The sequence below is a fragment of the Abrus precatorius genome, unplaced genomic scaffold (genome assembly GCF_003935025.1).
Source record: "Abrus precatorius isolate BTA unplaced genomic scaffold, Abrus_2018 Scaffold153, whole genome shotgun sequence".
Lineage (NCBI taxonomy): Eukaryota > Viridiplantae > Streptophyta > Magnoliopsida > Fabales > Fabaceae > Abrus > Abrus precatorius.
Genome location: NW_020874351.1, coordinates 1,006,311 through 1,031,953, shown reverse-complemented (window position 1 = coordinate 1,031,953; position 25,643 = coordinate 1,006,311). Strand labels below are relative to the sequence as shown.

Genomic DNA, 25,643 nt, shown 5'->3' with positions numbered 1-25,643 from the left:
AGAAGTTAATGTTATATTTTATCATACTGTTTGAAAGTATTCAAAATTATAAAATTTAGATATTTTAATTTATAAATTTTCAAAGTTGTTAATGTTTAAATAAAATAGACTTTAAGATTGTATGAATGAGATATTTTAATTTCTTCAAAATTTGTTGATAATTATTTTCTTAAAGATTTTAAAAAACCTTATTTAAATACCAACTTCATAAGAAAAATATTTATTTTAATTATTTTTATTTTTCAATGTCTTTTTTTTATTTTTAAAAAGGGACTAAATTAAATAACATTTTATAAGAAAAACTTTAAAACCTTAAGAACTAAAATAACCTACTCATTATTTCAAAAATTAATTTGAAAATTTCCTCATGGGTGGCACTATGTAAATCCCTCCATTTCTTTGATCCTAAAATTTCGCTTCACACAGCGCAAAAACAGCGAATTTGTTACTGTTTCATATAAATACAATCGTTTTGCCTGTTTAGGCACAAGAAGAATTTCCAAGTGTAAATCCCCATTTTCATGACAGAACGAAGGTTTCTCGAAGTAAAAACCTCTTCTTCCAGCCAACGGAGGCCGGCCAAGTTGCATGTTTCACTTGAAACACTAGGATTATCATTGTCTTCCTTTTCGTAAATGGGGAAACAAAATAAGATATTTAAGTTTCACGGAGTTTTGTTATTTTCTACTCTACACAGTATTTTCTATCCAAAATTAAATGACTCTTATCATGTTTATAGCAAAATTGCGATCTTATGATTATCCTCTTAATTTTTTTCTTTCCAAACTTAGATCGTTAATTATATGTGTTGATCTGCATTGAGTGAATTTTTAGAAATGAATGAACTTTGGCGAACCCAACTTCGGAAAAAATTGATTCATTGATAGCATTGAGTGAAATTTTAGGAATAAAATCATCATATTACAAATCTTCAAATCCATTATTTATGAAATGTTTCACATTCAACTCAAGTCCAGCACAAACCCATGAAAACGCTCCTATTTTCCATCTTCCCATTTATACAAAGCCACGGAAAAAAGGTCCATCTTCCCCGTTGATATATCATGCATTGCTCCCCTGCAAAGACTAAAGATGGAACAGTCATTCAAATTTTAACAGACAACTAAAATGTGTATACATCTGAATTTCTTTTCTTTCTGAATGCAAATTAAACAGGAATATTTAATTCTATCAGACATCAACATTTCATTTCCATCTTTTGCTTCTAAAATTATTCGTAAAATAAACAGGGATATTTGAAATACCCAACTTTGAACTAACAAAACCAATCGACGCAGTGATTAAATTAAACAGAAGCAACCACCACATGGTGTTGCAGTTGCAGAGCTTAGGGAATAGGGGGTGTCAGCACAGTACTATCTGTAGATAACTTAACCTTAGTCAGACCCGCAACTCCAATATGGTAATCAATCACTTCATAGTTCATACATAGATTTTAGATTAGATTGATGCACTAGCTTTAGATACTCAATTAGGAATAGCTCATTCTAGGTATTAGAAATTGCTTAATAAGAATCTAATTATTTATTACAGCACCAAACAAGAGTCTAAAAGTTTTTACATGCACATACAGATGCATCCAAGTTCTTTATTTTTCCTTCCTTTCCACATTCTATTTTATTCAGAGAAGCCATCACAGGGATATCAATGCGTGCTCATTAATCAATCACTCAAGGCACTGCTCAACCACAACTCAAATGAAAGTCTGAAACAATAACCTTTTGCCTATGCTCTCTTGCGCTTAAGTGGCTTGATATGATCCATAATATAATTGATAACTTCTTTCAATGTAGCCTTCCTTTTCTCCTTGAAGTTCCATAGCTCCAAAACAGTATACCCGCCGCTTGCATTGTATTCATTTATTTCTTTCAAGGCTGTAACAACAGCCGAATGTATCTCATCTCCCCATTCCTGCTTGAGACTTCGTAACTTATCATCTTCCTCATCTATAATTTCCTGTTTCAATGCATCATAATTACATGGGTTCAGTATTATACTATATTTCTCTGCTCTAGAGGTACTAATGAAACTAGCTGAACCAGGAGCTAAAAGAGTATATCACGGGACCTATACATATGCCAAGCGATGACTGTAACTTAACAACAAACTAAATAATTAGTTAATTACCAACCATGAAAACCATTTTTCCAGGCACAAGAGAGCATAAAAAGAAATTTTCTGCCATGTGTAAACAGAAAACTACATGTAACCAAGTCAACCAAGCCCACTGAATGGCATAGCTATGTTATGAAATGACAAACATGTCATGATGGTGCATACCTCCACTTTATCATCAATTTTGATGACTTTAAAGGGATGCCAAGCTGAATTCTTTACATTCTCCTGCCACAAAGAGCAAAGTTCAACACCCTTTGTTCCAGCTTCTTCAAGAGGATATCTTTTCTTGCAGTTATTCACAAAAATCTTCTGATCAAGCTCACCCATTCTCTTGAGCCCAATATTAGTTCTAGGACCATTCAGCATATCCTCTAAGCCCTAAAACATTAGGAATAAAAAAAACTTAGTATCCGTAATCTACTCATGACACAATAATAGAATATCCAACTTCTTGTTTCCAACAAAAAGATGAAGAAAATCTTCTTGCAGACATTTTTAGAGCTTAGCATGACTAGATGCAGGAAAAGAAGCAGTTGTTAGAGTGATTATCTTCAAGAATCAGTGAAGAGAAAGGTTTAAGGATGTAAACTAAATGGATCATACTTTTATTAGTTCTTTACGAGCTTCCTGTAGTTCATCATTGCTCTGGCGCTCCTTGACGATGAGGGTTTGATTCATGGCCTCCATGTTTTCTAAATTATCTATTTTTTCTTGCAATTCATCATTCATTTCTTTTATCTTATTCTGGACAGCTGCATCATCTTCATCTCCAAGATGCTTCATAACTTGCAATTTCCCTTTTAACTCTTCAATTTCCATCTCCAACTTCTGTTTGGCATCTAGCTGTTTTTCCAACTGAAGTATCTTGTTATAGGCCTCCTCTTTCTCTCTCTGGAAATTTCGAAATCCATGGCAGGAGGCATTTATAATGTATAGGAATTAAGTGAAGAAAAAAACATAAGCTTTTTATAACAAGACACTAAATAAGAGGCAAACCTTTTGCTCCTCAACGAGCCTTAAGACATTCTCATCAGCTATCTTTTGTTCCTTTGAAGCCAACATGAGTGATTCATTCCTCAAATCTTTCTAGAAATACAAAGAGAATAAATAAGAATCCTGAAAAACAGCATTACAAATGCTAATGATTTCAGTCTTTACTCTTTAGGCACCTTAAGCATGAGAAAGATGGAAGGTGAGATATCAGGTAACACATCTTCTGGGGGGCTGTCAATGGAATGAAAAGATGCTGCTTTTTTTTATTAAAAGAAAATTGACTCTATAAAGTTTAAGGTTTCACTTAACATATGAATGTGCCAATCTTTTTCAATAATTATTGTCATAAATGGCATAGTTAAAAATGAAACCATATTTTTGAATTGTTATTCCCTCACAATGATGGAAGCGATAAATTTGGCAATATTGACTTCAGGTCCAATTTAAAGGGAATGGATATGATCAAAATAAAATAGTTGGCTCCAATCAGGGAAACTGATAATATTAGAACAGGCCAAAGACAAAAGACATGCCTAAAGTTTTGAACTGTCAATTACAGACAAGGCAGAAAGATCAGGAGTATAAAATACATATTTAAAATGTGTATCATATTAGGCAAAAGAAAAAGTAACATCAATTACCTTCTTCTTGTCCTCTTCAAGTTTCTGCCTCTCTTGATCTGTTAGTACCTCACGTTTGTTAAGATCTCTGCTCCAGGAATCGAGCTTCCGCCTTTTTTCCTCCAATTCACTGCTCAACTTTTCTTGTTCATCCAAGATCCTCCGTACCTCGTAACGAGCTCTACGTTGCATATTCCTTGATTCTGACAAAGAAATGAAACAACTTTGTGGCATTATCAACTACACTTTTTGATTTTCTTCTGTCTTTGTAATTGTAAAAGAATGTATCTCGCCAGCCACAATAGCAAAACATACGTATCACACTCAAAAATTTACACATTTGCAAAGGCCAAATCAGATGCTACAAACAAAAAGTATACAAACCTTCAACAAAAGCATTGTGAAGCCTGTCTTTCTCTTCAAGCATCCTACTCAAGGACATAGTCTTCTCATTATATTTATACTGCATTTTGTTGAGGTTTTCATTTGTAATATCAATTTCATTAGCTAGGTTTGCCACAATACTATTTCTGCTTTCAGATGCTTCTTGAACAATATCTGAAACTGTCCTCAACCTTCCTTTGTTGCGGAGGTATTCCCCTACCGGCCCTCCACAATTATAATCATCTTCCCGCGCAACCCATCCATAAATGTTTGAGCCAGCCTCTAACTTCCTTGAATTCCAATTCTTTTTACCATGATGTGCAGCTTCAAATGATTTCTCAAATTCACTAGCATTCATGAAACCATTCCAGTCATTATTAAAGTCTATTACGGCTTGAGCAATCTGGTCACCATCTTGCAAGAATAAATGAACATCTATTGGTCTAAATTTAGCAAATTCCTTCAACCAGTATCCAGAATCATTCAATTTACCGTTTATGTTAACAATTATGCCAGTCCATGGCCAAACATAAAGATCATCTTGCTGTAGAGGCTGATTGACAGCTTGGGGGGCTGGCCGCTGGATTGGCTCTGCTTCACTGGCTAGGTCAGTCTCCAAATACTTTGCTAGAGCAAGGTGGTTTGCCTTTTGTTTAGCACTTCTGTTAGCAGAACCCTTACCTACTCCAGCCGCATGTTGATATAACTCCTTATATTTGTATTCTTGTTTTTTCTTTCCAGCACAGAAAGGACATCTAAGAGTGCCACTTAAAGTTTTAACCTTGTGTTTCCCAGCCCTTAACTGTTCATATGGTTTCTCTGAGTAGTCATCAATTTCAGATTCACTGATATCTGAGTCTTCTTCAGAGCTGTAGTCCATTGGAGCTCTTCATACAAATACAAAAATCAGTTCAGAAAAAAGGGTTGTGTATAATTTGATGGGGTCAAAAAGTTCAAATCCAGTCAAAGCAAAATTTGCATAAAAAAATAAGGGGCATGTTCATTAATGGTATTACACCAACAAAAATTCAGAAAACAATGGAAAAATAACACTACAGAGTGACAAGCAAACAACTGTCTGCCTCGGCATATGCTGTCACCACTGACACATGCAAAAAAATAATTCATGCAATGACTATGGAGCATGAAATCCTACATAGCCACACAGATTTATGGTTAACTTGGGAGAAACTTCAAACAACACAACTGTGTTATAACTTTCTTTATTATCTGAGTATCAGGCACGTAAGTTATCATCAAAAGTTTTCTGCGAATATCACAAACCACAATTACGAAATCCCGTAATCGGACACAATATCAATCACATTTCAGTAGCAAACAGGGTAGTTTTTCAACAATGCTTCTCTTAAAACATGCAACAAAACGGAAAAACGAAAATCATACATAGAATTTCATCATTTCCAGCGCAGAAAATTCTCAACGCCATTGTCAGCTCAGGAAGAAGCGTTCAAGAACAAAATGGGAAATGCGAGAAAGAACTTGAACTTACACCGAAGAGAGTGTGCTTCACAGAGAATGAGAGAAAAATGATCAAAGAGTGAAAATTGAAAGCCCTAGTGAATGAATGCCAGTAATAATCCAGTGAAAATTGTGTGTGTGTTAGAAATTATCACCTGCGTTGGCGCTCCATAGGTCCTACGTGAACCTTTCTATTTCTATTGGTTGAAGTTAACAGAGTCAAATATGAAGAGCCTTTAGATATTATTTGTACGCCAGTAATTGGTTTATATGAGTTACAAAGGAGTGAAGTTGTGTACACCGAAGTGTATGATTACTAGCGCCGTTAACCTGGTGAATTACAATGTGTCAGAGTTTTGGAATGCTCCAAGGGTCAACAAAATGGAAAAAACCGTGACTTTGACTGAAATTTTTGGGCTTCAAATAAGGATGGGCCATTTAGGATTTTGGGTTTTCGGCCCTTAAACATAGATTGTGTGTAGCATACTCCTTTCCTTGGGCTTGTGGCTGTTTGGGCCTTTTAATGTTTTACTTTTTTGGAAAAAAAACGAAATAAGGAATATTAATATACCTATGACAAAAAAATAATAATAATAAACGAAATATTCATGTAACTTATAATAATAACCATTGGATATTAAATCAAAGATATCAACAATCTAAAGTGACTTTTGATACCTGAACAAATAATTTGCAACATAACATAGTCACCTTTATCTACACTGATTAAATGCCTAGAGCTCAAAAGAATTGCTCTCAATTTTTGCTAACCCACATAACGTGAAAATCAAATCATGAATTACTCAATTTGATAAATAAAAGCGTGTTTGATTCTGTTTAAAATTCACTGAAACGGTAAATTTATTTTAATAATGCTATAAATTTAATTAGTGTTCAAACCTGTGTAATACACAAAATAATATTTAATAAATTTTATTAAATTTATTAATCTAATTAGTGTTTTGAGCCTGCGCACGGAACACAATTCTTTTAGTCTTGTCATTACGTTTCCAAAATATTTAAGAAGGGTAATATACATATATATATATATATATATATATATATATATATATATATATATATATACAAGCATCTTAATTAAAATTAAGAATTAAAGAGAAATGAAAAACTATAAAAAAATAGTTTGTGTAATAGGTAAAACTTGAAATAAAAAAGAAATTTATAATATAAAAAATTAAAAGGAATGACAATTAAGATTTGAGGGAAAATTAAAACTTAATAATAAAAACAATGACAAAATCATTTCTTGAAAAAAGAAAAATAATAAACAAAGAATATTCTCATATTTATGAATGAGGACTTTGATTCATAATAACTAGCAAACACTTCATATATTGGACAAGTGTTTTTAAAAGTACGTAAACAGCTATAAGTGGCTTAGAATCAAGAGAAATGTGTAAATTTTTACAAAAATGAAGATAACATTTTGAAGCATAAATAATTAAGCATTTTAGATTAAAAAAATAATAACAAAATAAAAAATTAAGTTGAGATTTAAAAATTTAAAAATTTAAAATTTGAACCTAAAAAGAAGTTTTAATTTAACAAAAGAAAGAAATCTTAACATAAAAGAAAAAATTCCAAATAATTAATATTTTGAGAGTTCATTTTCTTACTATAAATATAAATCTTTACTTTTAAAGATATTTCTCGTTATACATTTTGTGATAAGTTTTACTTTATGGCAAGTAGTTGATAGTCAATCCAAAGTTGATTACAATTAATATGATAGTTTTGATTTTAAAACAAATTATCTGTGTTTGGATATGATCTTTTAAAAGAGAGTTGAAAAGGTACAATTGATTTTATTTGGATAAGATTAAGTAAAATCAATTTCAAAGATAAAATTACCAAAACGGATATAATATAATATGTTTAACAAATGGACAAAAAACAGCCTTTACAGGAGTTTATGTGCCACTTGCTAACCCATGTTTACATACTAATACTCCAAAGCATCTTTTTTCTCACTACTAACAAATCATGTTTTTCCATCTTGACGATTATCTGTATTAAGCTTGTTGATTCATCTAAACACTTGTTAAGAATTACAACAGAGTTTTCAAAAAGTGAATGAAGGTTCTACAAGTATAAACGTGTCCAAACTGGCCCTGAGTCACCCACATTTCTTTTGTGTTAGAAAATCATTTTATTACTAATGACATTGGAATGAGTTAATGGTGGGACAAAAATAAATGCACCATTTCCACCATAACAGTAAAATTCATTAGACGTGGCTTATTTTTATTCAAAACTTTCTAGAACTTTAGTGACACTGGGGGTTCCACTGAAGTTGAAAAATGATATTTGGTAACAATATATTCAATGTTTAGGTTTCAAAATTCTATATTTGGCACCTGTAACCATTGTAGTAATCATATGCTTAACTAGAGATACAGACAGAAATGTTGCTGTGCTTGAAGTGATATATTTATGTAAATTGAAGGATTTTTACGTTGGGGAGGAAAACTTGATTTTAGACTCTGAACATGGGTGAAACTGCAGGCATTTGGGGCATGGGGACTTTCCATGAAATGTAGGGACAAGATAATGGGTGGTTTTGTATTAGGTGCAATTTGAGAATGACATGGAGAAGATAGATTAGATTATTATTTATTTGTAGAATCAGATGAAAGGAAATGGCGTTGAATGAGTCAAAACACGTGTATATAGAAGGTTCATTGATGTAAGAATGTGGAAGGAAAATTATATATTTACACTATTTTGTTTTTGGTTTGGTGTAAAGTGAGTAGAGCGATGGGAGAGATAAAAAGAACAAAAATATTAATGATGTGATAAAAAAAAGAGAAATACAAAGAATGAGATGATGAAAACAATTGGTATAAAATTATAAAAAGTGTAAGTGAAAAACTGTTCTGTTAGGTTGGTTTGGAAGGTTAGGTGATGTTTAGATAAAGGTTGAAAGTGATAAATGAATTCATATGGATAAACACAAAAGAAAATACTACTTATGGAGGATTGGGTGCCCCATTTTGATAATGTTGATTTCGAGAGGAATTACAAAGTGAATTTGAATGGGTTTATTGTGCGATGTGTCAAGTTTTATGGTGAGAGAAAACTATAGCAGATGGTGATAATTTGGATGAGAAAATAAAATAATTTTAATAAAGTAGAAATAATTAAAATTTGAATTATGTGAAGGAGAAAAATAGAAAATAATTTAAACAACGCTACCTGATGCAGAGTGTGAAGTATGTTGAGTTTATAAATTCTAACAAAGATGGACACACTTTGAGTGGAGTTATAGAAAGAAAGAAAAAAGTGCAAGGTTAAAATTCTTGTTCAAGTTTATTATATTAACCAAGTCCAGCAAAGGCTCCATCAGATGTCTGAGTTTTACATAATTGAGTGGATAGCTAAGAAGAACTTGACAATGGTTTTTTTATTTTTCTTCCAATGATGGGGGGTTGGTAATGAGAAGTGTATTTATTTATGAGAAAAACCTCCAAAAAGATAAAGGTAAAATGCCATGATGAAGAAAGCGTTTAATGGTTTTAATTATTAGTCTAGGTTTTCTTTAAATAATAATAATATATATCAACTTTAGTATATTAAATGCGAGTCATTATTTTTAAAATGTTGCTAACATTAAGATTAGATTTATTAATATTTTTTATATTGTAAAGTGAGATAATATTCACCTTTCAATGTTTTAAGGATTGTGATTACGACACATAATTATTTTTTAATTAAAAATTTAAAAACTGAAAAGAGAAGAAAAAACACATTTTCACTCTCAATGTCTGGCCAGTTACCAAATCTGTTCTCAGAAAGGAAAGAAACGTAGGTATAGCACACCAGGTGATAACAGGGAGGGTGGTGCAGCTACAATATCATCATTTGATATCAAAATATAGAATCAATGCTCCAATAAATTTGTAACTGAAGAGAAATTTCTGGAACAGCAATGGATTGAAGATTAGAGAGAAATATGGTCTATAGGAAGGAAAATTTTATCTAAGAGATGAGTGTGGCACTTTCCTGATTTGATGATGTCTCCATTGTTGGTAGTGATTGTGTTCACTTCATCCTTCATCTCTAATCTTTGATATCAAAAGATGATTTTGTTTCCAAAAATTTTGGCAACTGAATAGACAACAAAAGAAAGTTTTTTGCTTTCTTTTCAGTTTTAAATTGTTTAATTAAATAATAATAATAATAATAATAATAATAATAATAATAATATGTAATAATAACAGCCCTTAAATGTTTTAAGAGTGAAGATTATCTTAGTTTACAGTGTCAAGTGAGGAAACTAAATTTAGAGGAGTCTAATATATTATCAACTTCCTTAAACAAACGTGAATGTTTTTAAGAGTTATTGTTATTTTTTTTAATTATATCATACTTTTTATATTAAATATTTATTTTTAAAATTTTTTATTCAAAAATATTTTTATTTAATAATACTCGTATAATATAAAAAAAAACTCAATAATTATCATTAATTTCTCTTGCTTTCTTTATTAACCAAACAAAGCCCTTTTTTTTTCTTTTTTGTCACTACCTCAAATAAACAAAATAAGAATAAATTATCTTTTCTCTGTATATTTCCCTCCCTTTTCCCCTTTTCCATTAAAATTTTTCGACATGTCTCATCTTTTTTTAAACCAAAAATATAGGGTAAAAGTGATCTAAAAGTAGAAGTAAAAAGAAAATGTTTTTTCTCCAAGTATTTATAGGAGGGGAGGGAAAGCCCATTGACCTTGACCCACTGTTGAACACTCTTCACCAACAGTGTCTTCCAACCATGCAATACCCAGAAAGTCGTGTATTTAATCAGTAAATGCATTACATGTTGTGGTAAAGACAAAATTTATTTGCTGGCTTCATTGCAGAGACAAACGCATCTTTTACAGTAGAAGAAGGCACAGAGAAAAAGGAACGGCCAAGAAAAAATGGAAATGGAAGAAAAACTGAAGGCACGTTCAATGGTACACATACAAAAGGTAGACATGTTGATCTGACGTTTAGGGCCTCTTTCTCAAGTCCCATATTCAGGGACAGGGTCCCTTGCATTTGTCCACAACCAAACCTTACCTCATCTTTTCTTTTCTCACCTTCAACCACTCGTTTCTTTTCTCTCTGTTCCACTACGATTCTCTAGTCAACTACACCCCTCCAATACGTAATCTTATATATGATTATTTTCATATTTGTTTGCATATTTGTATTTAAAAAATACATTCCAAAACAATAATAATAATAATAATAATAATAAACACTTTTAGATATTGGCTTAAATGCGGGGAGAAAAAAAAAACAATTTTTTTCCTATATAAATAGGTTACCTCAGTTTTGCACTCTCACACAATACAAAGACAAAACAATTTTAGCATCAATCTCCGGGTATCGCTCTGTCTCTCTCCCGCTACTCTAATTCGAGTTTCTCTCGTGTTATAATCAAATTTTATATCTATGTATAGTACTTTTAGCTATCTTTCACTTTACTTCTCTTTTTATATCACTTCATTTATATATTCATATCGTTTTTCATTCTTGTCTTATCTGATTGATTTCAGGGTGCTTGGAGAGAGAGAGAGAGAGAGAGATGGAGAATGGAGAAATCCCATCAGTACCTTCTACGCCTGCTACACCAGGAACACCTGGTGCTCCTCTTTTTGGTGGGTTCAAGTCTGAGAGAACTGGGAATGGTATTGCTAACAAGTCCTCCCTCCTAAAAAATATGAAATGTTTCAGTGTTGAAGAATGGACCTTAGAAGATGGAGCCTTGCCTAGAGTCTCTTGCTCTATGCCACCCCCTCCAGTTCCTCTGGCAAAAAAGGTATTTACTGTATAATAATGAAAAAAGGTTAAAAACAAACATATCAGAATGCAACTTGCATGTCTCCACTGCAAGCTAAGTTCTTTTTTTGTTTTCTAGAAAAATGATGTACAGAAAGACTAGTTTTTGTGTGAGGGAATCGGTAAACAATGGTCACCCATTTTCCCTTTATGTGTTAATGTTGTTGGGTTGATTCTAAAACCAGGTAGGAGCTGAGTTTATTGGCACGTTCATTCTCATGTTTGCCGCCATAGGCACTGCTATTGTGAACCAAAAGACTCATGGCTCAGAGACTCTGATTGGATGCGCTGCAGCTAATGGACTTGCTGTCATGATCATCATTTTCTCCACTGGCCACATCTGCGGTGCTCATCTCAACCCTGCTGTCACCATTTCCTTTGCTGCATTGAAGCACTTCCCGTGGAAGAATGTAAAAAAGCCTTATTTTGTCTTTTTTAGACAAAACATAAGTATAGTGTCATAGGTGCATATATATATGTTTTTAATATTATTTTTTAATTAAAATTATTGTTTCATCTGAATTAATTGCAGGTGCCTGTGTATATTGGTACACAAATTTTAGCATCAGTAAGTGCTGCATTTGCCCTTAAGGTGATTTTTCACCCCTTCATGAGCGGTGGTGTCACGGTCCCTTCAGTAGGATATGGCCAAGCTTTTGTTATAGAGTTCACTGTCAGCTTTATTCTCATGTTCGTTGTCACAGCAGTGGCCACCGACACAAGAGCTGTGAGTATCTTATTCTATTAAGCACTTTAGTCTCATAATAAGTAGACCGAATCGGTTGAATTGAAGTATGAAAAAGATGTTTTATGATCGATAAAAATAAATTACAGTCAGAAGCAATTGAGGGGTGAAGGGAACTGATAATATAAAACTCTAAGGAATGATTTTGTTCTTTTCTTGGTTTTCATATTCTTTTATGCATATATATAATGCAAGGATACGGGAAGGTTTATCGATGCATGTTTTCAATTTTTAAAGGACATAGTCTCAATGAAAATAGGAGGCCCCTCGTGATTCGTGCACGTACCTAACTCGAAATATAAGAAAAACTGAGCATTGTCCGATGACATCGCATGCATGCATGCATGCAAGGGTGTTTATGCCTCGAGTTGAGTTGTATATAGTTAATTTTAAAATTGTCTCAAATTAAATACATGAATAAGTAAGATTAATTTCTTTCTTTCCTGTCTAGTTCCTAAAGTTGTATATGTATATACCAAAATAATATGCTAATATTCGAAGATCAATTTTTAAAAATGCAACGTGACGTAGAGAATATGTCACATATTGATTTTTTGATACATAGATAGCTGATTCGAAAAGCTCATTAGATCTTAATTAACCGTTAAATGATCTAGGTTATGCGTGCAAAAGATTAAGGCTTGATTTTTGTGATTTTGTTTTTAATTTTAAAAATTATATTCTAAAATAATTTTAAATAATTGTTTTTAAAAAAATGAAAATAAAATTTATGTTAACAAATTTATTTTATTTTATTTTACTTTTAAAAAGAAAAAACTGTTTTTAAAAACAGAAAACAAACATGCTCTTAATGTTTCATATTTTTTTAAATATTTATTTATTTTAAGTCCTGATATTTAATAACAATAATATAATTTTAGTATTTAATAAAAAATTAAAATTATTTAATGTATCATTTTTAGAGACTAACAAATATAATTTTTATGAAAAATAAAAATTTATATCTTAAAAATTTAATTTTGATATATTATTAATTTTAGAAACGTATATTATCAATCAATTAAATATATAATATAAACTTGACTTTTAAATCAACAATAATAATATTTTTAATCTCTAATTCTCTTATATCTCCTTCAGACTTACTTTTTCTTTTTCATCTCTCTCTTGATTACAATACTCATCATATGTTTTGTTTTCCTTTCTTTTTTTTTTTCTCTTCTCTCTCTTACCCCAAACAACATTTCTTTAAAAGGTGTTAAAATATCACATTGTTTAAATTAATTATTATAAAAGTTAACAATTTTTATTAAAATAAGATAATAATGTAAAAACAATTATTATTATTATTATTTTAAAAAGACTAGAAGCTTAAAGTCATAAATAAATACGTTTCCTCTTTAGTAGTTGAGCCAAAATAATTTATTATTGTTTTCAGTTGTCATTGCTAGCTGCATGCAAATAGAGTCAACCCAGGCATGCGCATTTTGAGCCAATAAGAAAAAGGATATCTATGTCTTCATTAGGTGTATACCTAATGAGAACTTGAAAGAAAATAAAAAGTAAAATAAATAATATGATACAATAAAAAAGGAAAGAAAAATAGATAAAAAAGAATAAAGTAAAAGAGAGATAGAGATAGAGACAGAGATATTAATTAATATCATTATTCAATCAATAATCCAAAAGGCTATGATTAATGACACAGTAACGGGAGTGAATGGAAGAGAAATCCCGGTTGGTTTTGTTCATTTTGCGACCATTAAAACATGAACACGTTTTGCAGTGAGATAACGCTGTGTATGCATATGTTAAAAACAAAAAGGGGATCGAATTTGGAATGTTGCTAGTTGCATCAAATAAGCATAGTTTGTTCGAAGCAGCACCACTCCTTATTGAATTTAAGAACATTTTTATTCCTGCATTATTATTAATTCATATATACATGTGTTCATATACATACATATGTCTGTGTTTTATTCTTATATGTGATTATCATTATATGTAAATTATTGATAATATAAAAATAATGTTTTGATTGATTTTGGTGAGATTATGGTGGCAGGTGGGAGAGCTTGCAGGAATCGCGGTGGGAGCCACCGTTATGCTTAACATACTCATAGCCGGGTATGTCCCAATTTGTTCTATTCAAATATACAACGGTATTAACGATTATTGGTCGAGTCCAGGGTTACCCCAAAAAGAAAATTAAGACATTACAACAAGCCCATAGATCTATAGGAACATCAATTCTTCAATTATCTTTGATGCCACCTTGTTAAACATTATTACTCATTGGTTTTCAATTTTTTTCAACAATTCAGGTTTTATTTTACACAAAATTTATATATTAAAAAAGAGTGTACTTTCTTGGTGACAATATAGCTTAAGTGGTGAGAGCTGGTAGATTATATTTAAGATGATTAGGATTTAAATTATAGATTTAGAAAAATCCCATATCCTAATTCCCCTCCTTCAATGATAAATTGATTGAGAGAAGGACAAATTTTGGAATTTTTAAAACTAGAGATATAAATAATAGATTAATATATTTTTGAATATATGGTCCCCCTTTCAATTGGATTACCAAAACGTGTTAACAGAGATAAGAAGGAATAGTATAATATGCCTAACACAATTAAGGTGTGAAAAAGAAACAAGTGTTGAGTCCAATATTCGATGTAACATGCATGACCTTGTCCTTGCTTAATTAATATATTAATGATCATGTACGCACTAAAGGCAAGCAACTGGGAGTTCAATGAACCCTGTAAGAACATTGGGTCCAGCAATTGCTACAAACAACTACAAAGGCATTTGGGTATATCTCACAGCTCCCATACTTGGAACCCTGTGTGGGGCAGGTGCATACACCATCGTCAAGTTGCCTCACCATGATTTAATTGCCCAACCAAAGGCACCTTCAGCTCCTGGGAGCTTCAGAAGGTGACTCATGCATGGATTCATCGTCACACTACACAATATTTGTGCCTGACATGCATGCTCTTATCAATACTGCAGAAAGCAACAAAAAATTAGTACTACTGTTGTACATGCACGTATTATATTCATATCCGTACGTGTTCAGATGCATCAATTATCACTTGTGTACTGCAAAATATCCAAGAAAAGAAGTGTTGTCTCGTACATTTATGTGCCCTGGCCTACATATCTTGCCTTCTTTTTCTTCTTGTTTTAATTAATATATCATTTTTAAAATACTAAATGCCTATTTAAAATAAGAAATATAGTAAACGTAAATTCAATACAAAATCCTAACTAGAACAGATCATGGTTACATTAATCTGTTAGAGTTTATCGTTTTCTCAATTAATCAATGTCAAGTCAATGAGCTGTAATACATGTTTTTTTTATATGCGTAAAATATCATATATACATACTCTCTTTTTAATAAACTATTCCAAGTAGCGTTAAATAGACGGACATTCAGATTATTTTGATATAAAACAAACACTAGTATTTTGTTTCTTTGTGAAAAGTAAACTTGGGATTTTAAAAAGAATATAACAATTGCGATTAACATGTGTACGTTGGAATTTTAATTATTTTTTATTCAAAATTTAATTTATTATATATTAATAATTCTCTTTTAAAGTTTTAAACTTCTCGACTAATATAAATATTTTATTTACTAAACTTAAAATTTCATATAAAAAATAATATTATTAAAAAATAATTAATAGCATTTTAATTTTCTTATACAAATAAATAAAATATATTTTTCTTCTGTGAACAAATAAATGAACATATATTAATATATATTTTTTCCAATTCAAAATCAACGCAACTTGAGTTGGTGGCTTTCACAGCATTGATATGTAATAATGAGTGCACCAAAAATTAACTTACGTTTATCAACAACTACAACATTATTATTAAAAATTTGTTAGGGTAGGATTTAAATATATTATTTAAAAATAGTAATAATTTTTTATTCATAAAAATACCAATATTTTTAAAGATCATCTTAAAAAATATTTTAATAATTATGATAAAAATGTATGAATAATATTTTTAAAGAATTTTGTTTACTTTTTTAATTTATACCTGAAATTGTTAATTAGCACTTGCTATTTAATAAATATACTTAACTTAAACCCTACATGAATTAAGTGATTGAGTCCTGAGCCAGGAATCTCACGTATTTCCAAAATTTCATCCTTGTTTTTTGTCAACCCAATTTCTCATCCTAAAACGAACATATGGCCTTGTTTTTTATATTATTCTTTGGTGGCCCATAAACATTGCTAGACACGTCTTCTCTAAGAAAGGAAATAATTCAGATGGATCTAAAATCTGCATTAGAAAGAAAGCAAACTCTTCTTGTAAAAATAAATTTTTTCCCTCGGTGGTGGAAAAACATAAGAGAAAAAAGTGAAAGAAGGAAGCAATTGTGGAGTCGTCTGTCCCGCGGGTGCAGACGACCTGTCTTCATCGCCAAACAACCTTCTAAAGAAGATCACAAACATTCACTACTTTCCCATTAATTTTTTAAAAAAAGTTTTGATTTTTGATATTGTTTTGTTTCTGATCCATGGAGGTACCGAGTTCCTGGGATGCCCTTCGCAAACAGGTTCCAAATTTTCTATTTTTTATGCTTTGTTTTGCCAGATCATACTACGAAATTATGTTCTAAATGAAGCAATTGATGTGGGTATGCACAATTCGAGTGTCCACTTCCCAAAGTTTTGATTTTTTCTTTCTAGGACTTCTTCATTTTGTCGGTGACAGGGAATTCATGGGATGGTCTTCTATCCTTTTGCTATCTGTGCTTTGAACATAGTTTGGTTTGTAGATTTACAGGTTTTCGGTGGTGGTATATATATAAAATGATGATGTCTTAGTTTGGTTTTTGATTTCTTTTTTTTAATTGATTGAATCATGAGATTTGAAATGCTTTGGGTGAGGATTTTGTCTCTAGATTTAGGTTGATTTGATATAGGACTGGAAGGTTAGAAACGTATCTGATTTGTTTAGGAAATAAGGTTTTTGCATTGGGATCTACATTCGTAGCGAGTGAGTTTGAGTTAAACCAACGATCATCATTTAAAGGTACCTAATCAAGGTTGTTGTAATTAGTAACAGAAGGCTCTGTTGTAACCATGGGATCTTCATCATAGATGGTGTATGGATGTTATTTTGTGGTTTTACAACACAAGGACAATGATGTAAAAACTCTAGAAAATATGAAGTGATTTTGAGGGAATAAATAGTTAATTTATAAGCTGTAACAATTGTTGCTTTTGGTTCATTGCGGCATCTAACAAATAAACAAACACTGGTGACAAAGTGGTCCATGATGGAACAATTAATACAAGCTGTTAAATATATTAGTAAAAAAAATCAGTGGAGGGGATCAATGACCTGTTATGTGTCTGGGATGTAGTGATTCAAGGTTGTAGTATATTGCTAGTTAGCCCTATCACTGAGAAGATTGCCAGAATCTAGAATGCTAGAGGGGTTCACTAGAGTTGGCAGCCTCCGCATGCATGGAATTCATGTATTCTGTTCACCCTCACACTTGATCAACGTCTTCACCTGAAAATTGCTACTCATTCAGAACATAATGGAAGAGTTCCACTCCAATCTGAAAGCTGCTGAGAACTGCAAATTTGGCCAGAAACCATCACTTTCTGGCTGGTCCCTTCAATAATGGCCAACACAAAGGCGTGCTACGATTTGGGGTGGCACAGCTTGCCTGTATCAATGTCTCATGCGGTGGGAAATTTTCTATGCAGAGCAATTTGGGCGACATTTGCAAAGTTTGATGGGCATGCAGAGAAGCTCTCTGAGAAATACAAAACAATGAAGTAGTGTTGTATCTGTTGTTGATCATTGATGACGACAATGACAGTGTCGCATCCATTTTCTGTCCTTTGAAATTTGCATCCAATCACATCCTCCTTCAATTGCTGCTGCCACGGCATTTTGTCCAAGCCTCACCGAATCTGCACCACCATGTAACTGTGGTTTCCCTTTTGAACCTGGAGCTCCTCTGGCAAACCACCCTCAGTGAGCTGTCACCATAACCCATCCTCACCATCTACTGTTGTCCGCCATTCCTAACCCCAAAACATGTGCCATCATCAACAATAACAACGTTGTACAGGCCCACAGGCTTGGTGCTCATCACCTTGCATTAGTACCCATTGCTTCACACACTGATCCCTTCTTGTCGCAAGCCCATCTCAATCATAGAGGCTAAGTTGTCAACCTTGATAAGAGATGAGAAAGTGGACTATAAAACTCTAAATTGAAAAAATAAAAATAAAAAAGTTGTTAGCTGTCATTTTAGCTGGTCCATGCCAAAAGCCATCTTGGTTTATATGTATAGATGGTTGAAATCTGTGGATTTCTTTAGATAGGCTTCTCAATATTTGGCCCCCTATCCATATAAACATGAAATGGGGTAGAATGGTAAATTTGTCAGAACTTACAAATTACAATACAGATGAGAAACCTTAGGTGTTTGGCAGCATAAGTATTTGCTAGAGTCCTCATAGACTGCTTACCTAATATTGTGGAATTGTAGTTGTGTAGACCAGTCACTCGTTTACAAGCTTCTAGCATGCAATTCATGTGTGTGCATTCTGGAGAATAAGTTCCCCTATCATGGAAGAGTTGGGTAATACATAGTTTATGCATGTTTTTCATATTTTCTTAGGCCAAATGATTGATAGCAGAATTTCCCCCCAATCTTTGCAGGCAAGAAAACTTGAAGCTCAGTTGGATGAGCAAATGAATTCTTATCGCAGATTGGTTTCTGCTAATGCTTCTACAAAAGCTGATGCTGCAGAGAGTGATCTTGAGTCTTGGATTGAGCGATTACTGAAACAACTCCAACAAGTAAACTCACAGATGCAAGCTTGGGTATCATCTGGTGGTTCGGAAATGGTTTCTCATACTTTGACTAGACACCAAGAAATTCTTCAAGATCTCACCCAGGTATTCTATAGTCTGAGCTTGAGTTACCCTATATCATTTTTTGTAGTCTAAGCCATCGATGTTGATTTCATTATATTGATTTTCTCTCCGTATGCAAATAGGGATAGATATTTCATGTACCCTGATACCAATGGTTTATTCTGACAACTAATGATTTTAAATTAAATATGTTCAACTTCTGCCCTTCCATTAATGGGAAGTAAATAATGTAGGAAATTTTCCCAAGTGAATTTATAAGTAAGTTTCTGTGTAGAAGGAATCCTCCTTTTACAGCCAGGAGTCATATGTCAAACTGCTGGTGACTGTAATGAGCATCATTTCTTGCTAGTGCCTTAAACTTGTGATTGAATTATATATGATTTTGAATCTTTACTTTTTGCAACCATTGTTCAATGCTATGATCCCACTCCCTATTTTGATCCCAATTTCTTTTTCAAAGTCTTAAAGATATTTTAAACCAGCTAATACTTGATACCGATATTCAAAGTCTTACTATTTGTTTCTTCTGTAATTTGCTCTTAGATCTTTGCTTTGTAACTTTTTATTTGTGTTAAATACTTTATTTCTTCAAACCTTTAAACTTTCTGCACTAAGCTTAGATCTAATTAAACTGCAGGAGTTTTATCGTCTTCGCTCAAGTCTTAAAGCTAAGCAAGAACATGCTTCACTGTTAGAGGATTTTAAAGAATTTGATCGTACAAGATTAGACTTGGAAGAGGGTGCAGAATCTGAGCAGCATGCACTCCTAAAAGAGCATGCATCTATCAGCCGAAGTACAGGACATGTCAGTGATATGAAACACTTACATTGCTTTTCTGAAATGAAGTGCTGTTTACTTCCTTTTTAATCCTGATATTCCCAGTAGAATGCTGTAGTCCTGTTATATTATATTATTTATGAACTATTTTATTTTTGGGCAACAGCACATCTGATTTGGATATTGTCTAGTTTTTCTTTAGCTAAGTCACGTGTATGCATGCTGCATAACAGATATATATAACCTGTTAGGTTTTTTTAATAATTATAATCAGCTTTTATATATTAAATTTGAATCCTCGCTCTTGAACGGGAGGACTTCTCTTGGTCTACTGTCTCCCAATGAATGATGTGACTTTTCTTACATTAAGTACTTCATTTTTTTATCATTTGTTATTTTTCTCAAATTTTATTGCTTAATTTTAGTCAGTCCTTGTTTATCTAGTTGTTAACGCCAAAATTATCCATATCTATAAATTTGGAGCTCAAAATTTTGCTCATTTTTTAAAAAAAATTCTATTTGATGTCCAATTGTGGTAATCTTGTTTTGAACTGTTTTGCTTATTCCCGTGATGCAGATGGACACTGTTATCTCACAAGCACAAGCAACTCTAGGAGCACTTGTGTTCCAGCGTTCAACGTTCGGTGGCATCAATTCAAAGCTCAGCAATGTGAGCAGTCGCCTCCCTACGGTATGATTCTTATCATCTTGGATTTTGGTTTTTTAATCATTTTCCTGTTGACCATCTACATCGTGTGTGTATTCTGAGACTGAATAAGGATGTTAATATATAGATGAAATATGATGATGAATTTCATATTTCACGAGAATAGATTACCTGCTGAAAGATGTTGCCACCTTTTGGTTCTGAAGTCTTTAGTCTTCATGAATGTTGTCTGGATTTGCTGGTTAATGTATAATTTTTTATGATGTTGCAGGTAAATAACATACTTTCAGCAATAAAGAGAAAAAAGTCAATGGATACCCTTATACTTTCCCTTGTTGCATCCGTATGCACATTTCTCATATTCATCTACTGGCTAACCAAATGAGGGTGTTGATTTTGGAGGGTGCTCAACTTGTGTAATCTGCTGTATGCTCCTTGTCTATTGGCTTTGTAGCTTGTGTCATGCTGCCGTCACATTTTTCAGGCTAGTGTATTGTTCATTTGATTGTTTATCCCTGTAAAGATCAGAAAATTACCCCCAAAAAATTTTTCGCTGTTCCATATCTTGGTTCCGATTTCATAGATCACAGCATGTAGTAAGCGGAAAAATATCAAATAAACTTCAGCGTGCATTCTTGCTTCAATTAATTTTAAAAGAAATCGTTTTTATTTCTTTGTAGAGAGCTTTTTAAAATGAATGAATAAAAAACCTCCAGAGTTAATTTTTCTAAACGTGCACTTAGTGCAACAGATTGGAAAGGAAAAGCCTTGTCAATATTGTTGTTCCAAATGTGACGTGATATAAGCTACCCAACCAGGAACAACTAGACAAGCAGAGTCACATTATCCAAACCCGTTGAGCACCACAAACCGTGCAAGCGTAGATGCAATTGTAGTATAACAAAGTGTTATATAAGAATAAAGCAATCAATTTTTTAAGTTGCTTGTATAAGAGACAAGTGTTTACACATTCAAGCAAGCAATTCAAGATACACCTCCGTCAAATTTATGGTCTTACAAGCATAAGTGCATTTCTAGAAATGTCTTTAGCAACTCAACTAGTTCTTCGCACTCCGCAAGTGCATGCTCCAACTGCAAAATATTGACATAAGCCTAATCCAAATATGTTACATTAGGCTCAGGCTGCTTCTATGAAGACAGCGAATCAAACTATCACCATCTGCTGCACTTCACAAGTCACTACACAGTAGACAATGGAACTGCATAATATTTGCATAGGCCTGAAACGCCATTACATAATGTGCCTTAACAATGCATGGGAGTCCTATCTTGTATTCTTGTTGGGTGGAATTTCTAGGGTGGAACATTATCTCCACTTAGTCAGAATTTGCCAAGTTCAAGGATGATACGAGTCACTATTTATCCTAAAGTAATAATTATGCCATCTTATTTTGGAGAAATAGTCTTAAACAAATCCAAATAAGAAGTTCTTACATATAACTTCTTATTTAAGAAAATCCTGTGATGAATATGTTCAACAAAGATCCCAATTACAATTGTCAATAGGAAAGAAAATATCCCCCCTCATCAAATGCAGCGTAGCCAAAAGTTTTAAATTTGATAAATATTTGCTCTTACTTTGAAATATCACTGTGTCTGCTTTTCAACACTCCACATTAGATCATAGACAACTTTTGTAGTAATATGACTACAAATGGGGCATGGACACGTGCCTAGTCATATCTCTTCTGTCATATTCAGATTAACACTTCCTTGAAGCCCATGAAAATGCGATTTGCGTGGTACTGTGGTAGTGGAGATAAGTGGTGATGTTTGAGTTATCGTTGGATGTTTTGATGTTGGTATGATGGGTTGGTAATGGACAAATTGTTGAGTCCCTTATTACTTTTTGAACATTGATTGATTCATTCTGAATAAACAAGCAAGAAGATCTTATAAAAGGGATTTTGAGTCAAATTCGACCCAGCAAACGCAATAGTACAAAAGCAGAGAACTTTAAAAGCAACTGAATACTTATCCCATTACATCTTTATCTCCAACCATATCAATGCATATTTTGATGTTCCCTTGACTTCGATCAACAACGATGACTTTCACCTAGAGGATCCACCATGCAATGCTTAGTCTTTCATACAAATCACAGTATTTCTTTTTAAATTTAATTTGTACATATTGTTAGTATAACTAATACAAATGATATATTTTTATATCATTTAATGAATACAATATTCAGAAAACACATTAAAATTAAATTAACACACACTTATAACGTTCACGAGTCTAAGCAAAAATATTTTATACTTTTGCAAGGATAATTATTAAATCATTTAACTCATAGAATACAATTAATTTCATGCTAAATAAAATTCAAAGTTTTTTTCCGAAAGAATCGTAAATCTTTCTTACACTGAATCACTTCAACATCTACTTATTGGCCACATGTCACGATCTCCACGGCTATATGTAACAAGACAGTTGACCAGAAAAACAAAAGCACAACACGACAAAGCAAGAGTTTCATATCAGATTTATCGTTCAAAAGAACCGACAAACAAGTACAATTAATTTTAGAATTTAGCTCGAGTAAAAAAGACAGAAGAAAAGGGTGTAAAAGAAAAATTGTAGAAGGGGCAAATATTATATTTTATTATCTAAATAAATTTGTATTTCGTTTCAATAATTAATGCTAATTTTAGTTGTTGGAATAAAGGCAAGAGTTATTAAAATAAAATGGTAATTTTGATTAGACATCACCAATAATCCTTGTATATATATACTGTATCTAAGTTTTGAAGCTTTCCATTCTCTTCATGGTTCATTATTTTTAACAGAGATTCCCTCTATGAGTTTCCAATATGAGGCAGACACACAAGTTATCCCTTTCTTGTCACTATCCTTTCTTGTCAAGGATTTGATTCCAAGCCAACGTGAGCACAGGCAAAAGAGTTAAACAATCTTAAAAGTTATTACTTACCCATCAAATGTCAAAGAATTCTTAGCTAGGCATCACAGCATGTGTTTTTGCAAGCCAACCGTGCGGCCTCAGTTGCTTGTGTCCAACACTTTGTGTTGGTTGTTGTCACTATCACAATAAAATGAGGTTGCAAGCAAAAAAGGCTCCAACCCTTGGGAAAGGGAGAGGTTGGAAGAAGGGGGGGGGGGGGGTGGGGGGACCTGATTTCTCATATAGCATTGTAAGATTGAATCATTATCAATTGTCCTTGGTACTTAGAGAAGATTAAAATTAATTATTGCCTTATTTATTCCAAAACTTCATATGAAAATGTGATACAAGACAAAATCTACAATAGTGTTGCTTTATCATCATAGAAACTTAACCAACATTTGCAATGGACAATTCAACTTTCATCTAAACCTATGTGATACAATTATAAACAAATAACAGCTCCACTTTGAAGAAAGTAAATAATTCACCTTTTGAGAGAGGAGCATATTTTTTACAGTACTTATTTCTTTAACAGTTATTACTCTTATTTTGACTTTTTTTTAAAAAAATTATGTCATAACTATATACATCAAGTGTTGTAATTTTAATGGAAGGAAATTGAAAAGAGAAATGACTATGTACCATTTTAAAAAAATATTCTTGAATATTTTTTTATTGATCTATTTTTTAAAAAGTCAACAATTTTCGCAAAGTGTATTTATGAAATAAGTATTGCTGAATAGAATCCTGACACGTGTTGTGTGATAGAAGAAGCAAAATGGTACATGATCAAGACCATAAATGGCAGAAGCAGCCATAATAGGCAAAGTTGGTATTGGCTTCTCTTATAAGGCAATTGTTCGTGTCACTCTTTACTAGTCGATCGAAGAAAGGACATAAAACTGCCAAATGAAATTCCTAGAATAGGCTTCAATTATTAAATATTACGGCAAAACATTATCATCTTAACAAAAATACAAAGAATAAAGCATAAGAAAGGACCCATACCCAACTATGATCAAAAGGCAATTGCTTCGGATAATTCTAGGGACCTTAGTTTTTGATGTCATATCAACTATGCGATCTCTGTATAAGTAAAAGTAAGGTAATATTGGACAGTTGAAACCCCGAAGTAAACTACAATCCAAATTTCAATAGGAACATTTATGGTGATTAAGGATGAGCCTGTAACTCGTAACTCTCGTTACTTATTACGTGTTTAGAAACTTAATAAAATTATGTTAAATTATATTTAAATATGAAAATTATAATTTACAATGTTAAAATAAATTCACGTTTGAGTAAGGTTTGACACGCTACAGTGATGTTACAAAAACAAAAATTATATATTTACAGCCAACCACCTTTACATTTCGTTATTATTATTAATATCCAATTTTGAAAGCTGAATGTTATGATGCAGCTTAATCATACTATTATATGTGAGATAAAATGTAAGACAGGTGCAACTCAAGTAGCATGTAAAATAATTAAAAAAGGCATATAATATACAAAGCTGACAAAGATATCATTATGCAGCATTAGAGAAAGGTTGACACCACATGAGAGACACTATAAAATTATTTATTTATTTTTCTAAAAACAATTGGTTAACTTCTTTTTACTCCTTGTTCTGAGTTTTCTAACTTATAATCTTCTGATGAGTATTGCTTAAACAGTAATTTGAAATCATTTGTAAATAAGTTTAAGGGATCAAGACTAGTACCCTTATTATGAATCTCTGGCTGTTGCATTATGACAATCTTTTGAAGAAGAGAAACACTAGCGAAACCTACTTGTCTTATTTGTCGATTCTTAGCAAGAGCTAAAGAGAGTAGTGCACGCTGTGGATAGTGGTTGGTCGAACGACAGGTGAGAAAGTTTGGTGAAAGTGAATCCCATATTTTTATGAAAGTTCTTGGGCAACCAAACAAGCTTTAAGCACTTCCACACGTCCTTATGGTTTGTGATTCGTTCAAAGTATGATCTTAAATTGTGATCGTGATTGCAGTTGCACTAGTTTACAATTATTGAAATTAAAGAAAATTTATAGTTAATGCAGAATGTTGATCCAGATACTACAATAATTTGAAAGAACGTAGTACTGTTTTCTAATCAAAATTGAAGTTTCATTGATAATATGTGTCGATTTTTAA

The 25,643-nt window shown here is 32.3% G+C and overlaps 3 protein-coding genes across 7 annotated transcripts; 2 read left to right on the top strand and 1 right to left on the bottom strand.

Annotated features, from left to right (window-relative positions):
- Nucleotides 1-865: 865 nt before the first annotated feature.
- LOC113857077 (factor of DNA methylation 1-like) lies at nucleotides 866-14,289 on the bottom strand. Of its 2 annotated transcripts, none has more exons than XM_027488792.1 (8): nucleotides 14,282-14,289; nucleotides 4,137-5,005; nucleotides 3,774-3,955; nucleotides 3,136-3,225; nucleotides 2,743-3,030; nucleotides 2,302-2,517; nucleotides 1,740-1,977; nucleotides 866-1,077 (listed from the first exon to the last, which is right to left on the bottom strand). In XM_027488792.1, exons 1-7 carry the CDS (start codon nucleotides 14,287-14,289, stop codon nucleotides 1,747-1,749), a joined length of 1,884 nt encoding a protein of 627 aa, XP_027344593.1. In that variant the 3' UTR covers nucleotides 866-1,077; nucleotides 1,740-1,746. The 2 variants fall into 2 exon arrangements, with proteins under 2 accessions (XP_027344593.1, XP_027344592.1); XM_027488791.1 differs by lacking the exon at nucleotides 14,282-14,289 and adding an exon at nucleotides 5,647-5,712 and having other exon boundaries at nucleotides 867-1,086; nucleotides 4,137-5,023.
- LOC113857078 (aquaporin NIP6-1-like) lies at nucleotides 10,498-15,312 on the top strand. Of its 2 annotated transcripts, none has more exons than XM_027488794.1 (6): nucleotides 10,498-10,606; nucleotides 11,180-11,442; nucleotides 11,648-11,872; nucleotides 11,995-12,189; nucleotides 14,234-14,295; nucleotides 14,911-15,137. In XM_027488794.1, the coding sequence occupies exons 2-6, from the start codon at nucleotides 11,209-11,211 to the stop codon at nucleotides 15,116-15,118; spliced, it is 924 nt and encodes a 307-aa protein (XP_027344595.1). In that variant the 5' UTR covers nucleotides 10,498-10,606; nucleotides 11,180-11,208; the 3' UTR covers nucleotides 15,119-15,137. The 2 variants fall into 2 exon arrangements, with proteins under 2 accessions (XP_027344595.1, XP_027344594.1); XM_027488793.1 differs by lacking the exon at nucleotides 10,498-10,606 and adding an exon at nucleotides 10,966-11,006 and having other exon boundaries at nucleotides 14,911-15,312.
- A 1,126-nt stretch (nucleotides 15,313-16,438) lies between these two features.
- LOC113857180 (Golgi SNAP receptor complex member 1-1) lies at nucleotides 16,439-21,228 on the top strand. Of its 3 annotated transcripts, XM_027488964.1 has the most exons (6): nucleotides 16,439-16,762; nucleotides 18,722-18,814; nucleotides 18,895-19,134; nucleotides 19,751-19,918; nucleotides 20,469-20,582; nucleotides 20,830-21,116. In XM_027488964.1, exons 3-6 carry the CDS (start codon nucleotides 18,928-18,930, stop codon nucleotides 20,941-20,943), a joined length of 603 nt encoding a protein of 200 aa, XP_027344765.1. In that variant the 5' UTR covers nucleotides 16,439-16,762; nucleotides 18,722-18,814; nucleotides 18,895-18,927; the 3' UTR covers nucleotides 20,944-21,116. The 3 variants fall into 3 exon arrangements, with proteins under 3 accessions (XP_027344765.1, XP_027344764.1, XP_027344763.1); XM_027488962.1 differs by lacking the exon at nucleotides 18,722-18,814 and having other exon boundaries at nucleotides 16,466-16,762; nucleotides 20,830-21,199; XM_027488963.1 differs by having other exon boundaries at nucleotides 16,443-19,134; nucleotides 20,830-21,228.
- Nucleotides 21,229-25,643: the final 4,415 nt, after the last annotated feature.

Coding starts and splice junctions, on each gene's coding strand:
- LOC113857077 (XM_027488791.1), bottom strand. CDS start 5,016: ATGGACTACAGCTCTGAAGAAGACTCAGATATCAGTGAATCTGAAATT. Junction 3,226..3,773: donor TTGAAGAGGACAAGAAGAAG/GTAATTGATGTT, acceptor TTGTATTTCTAG/AAAGATTTGAGGAATGAATC. Junction 1,978..2,301: donor AAATTGATGATAAAGTGGAG/GTATGCACCATC, acceptor GCATTGAAACAG/GAAATTATAGATGAGGAAGA.
- LOC113857078 (XM_027488793.1), top strand. CDS start 11,209: ATGGAGAATGGAGAAATCCCATCAGTACCTTCTACGCCTGCTACACCA. Junction 11,873..11,994: donor AGCACTTCCCGTGGAAGAAT/GTAAAAAAGCCT, acceptor AATTAATTGCAG/GTGCCTGTGTATATTGGTAC. Junction 14,296..14,910: donor CTTAACATACTCATAGCCGG/GTATGTCCCAAT, acceptor TACGCACTAAAG/GCAAGCAACTGGGAGTTCAA.
- LOC113857180 (XM_027488963.1), top strand. CDS start 18,829: ATGCATGTTTTTCATATTTTCTTAGGCCAAATGATTGATAGCAGAATT. Junction 19,135..19,750: donor TTCTTCAAGATCTCACCCAG/GTATTCTATAGT, acceptor ATTAAACTGCAG/GAGTTTTATCGTCTTCGCTC. Junction 20,583..20,829: donor TGAGCAGTCGCCTCCCTACG/GTATGATTCTTA, acceptor ATGATGTTGCAG/GTAAATAACATACTTTCAGC.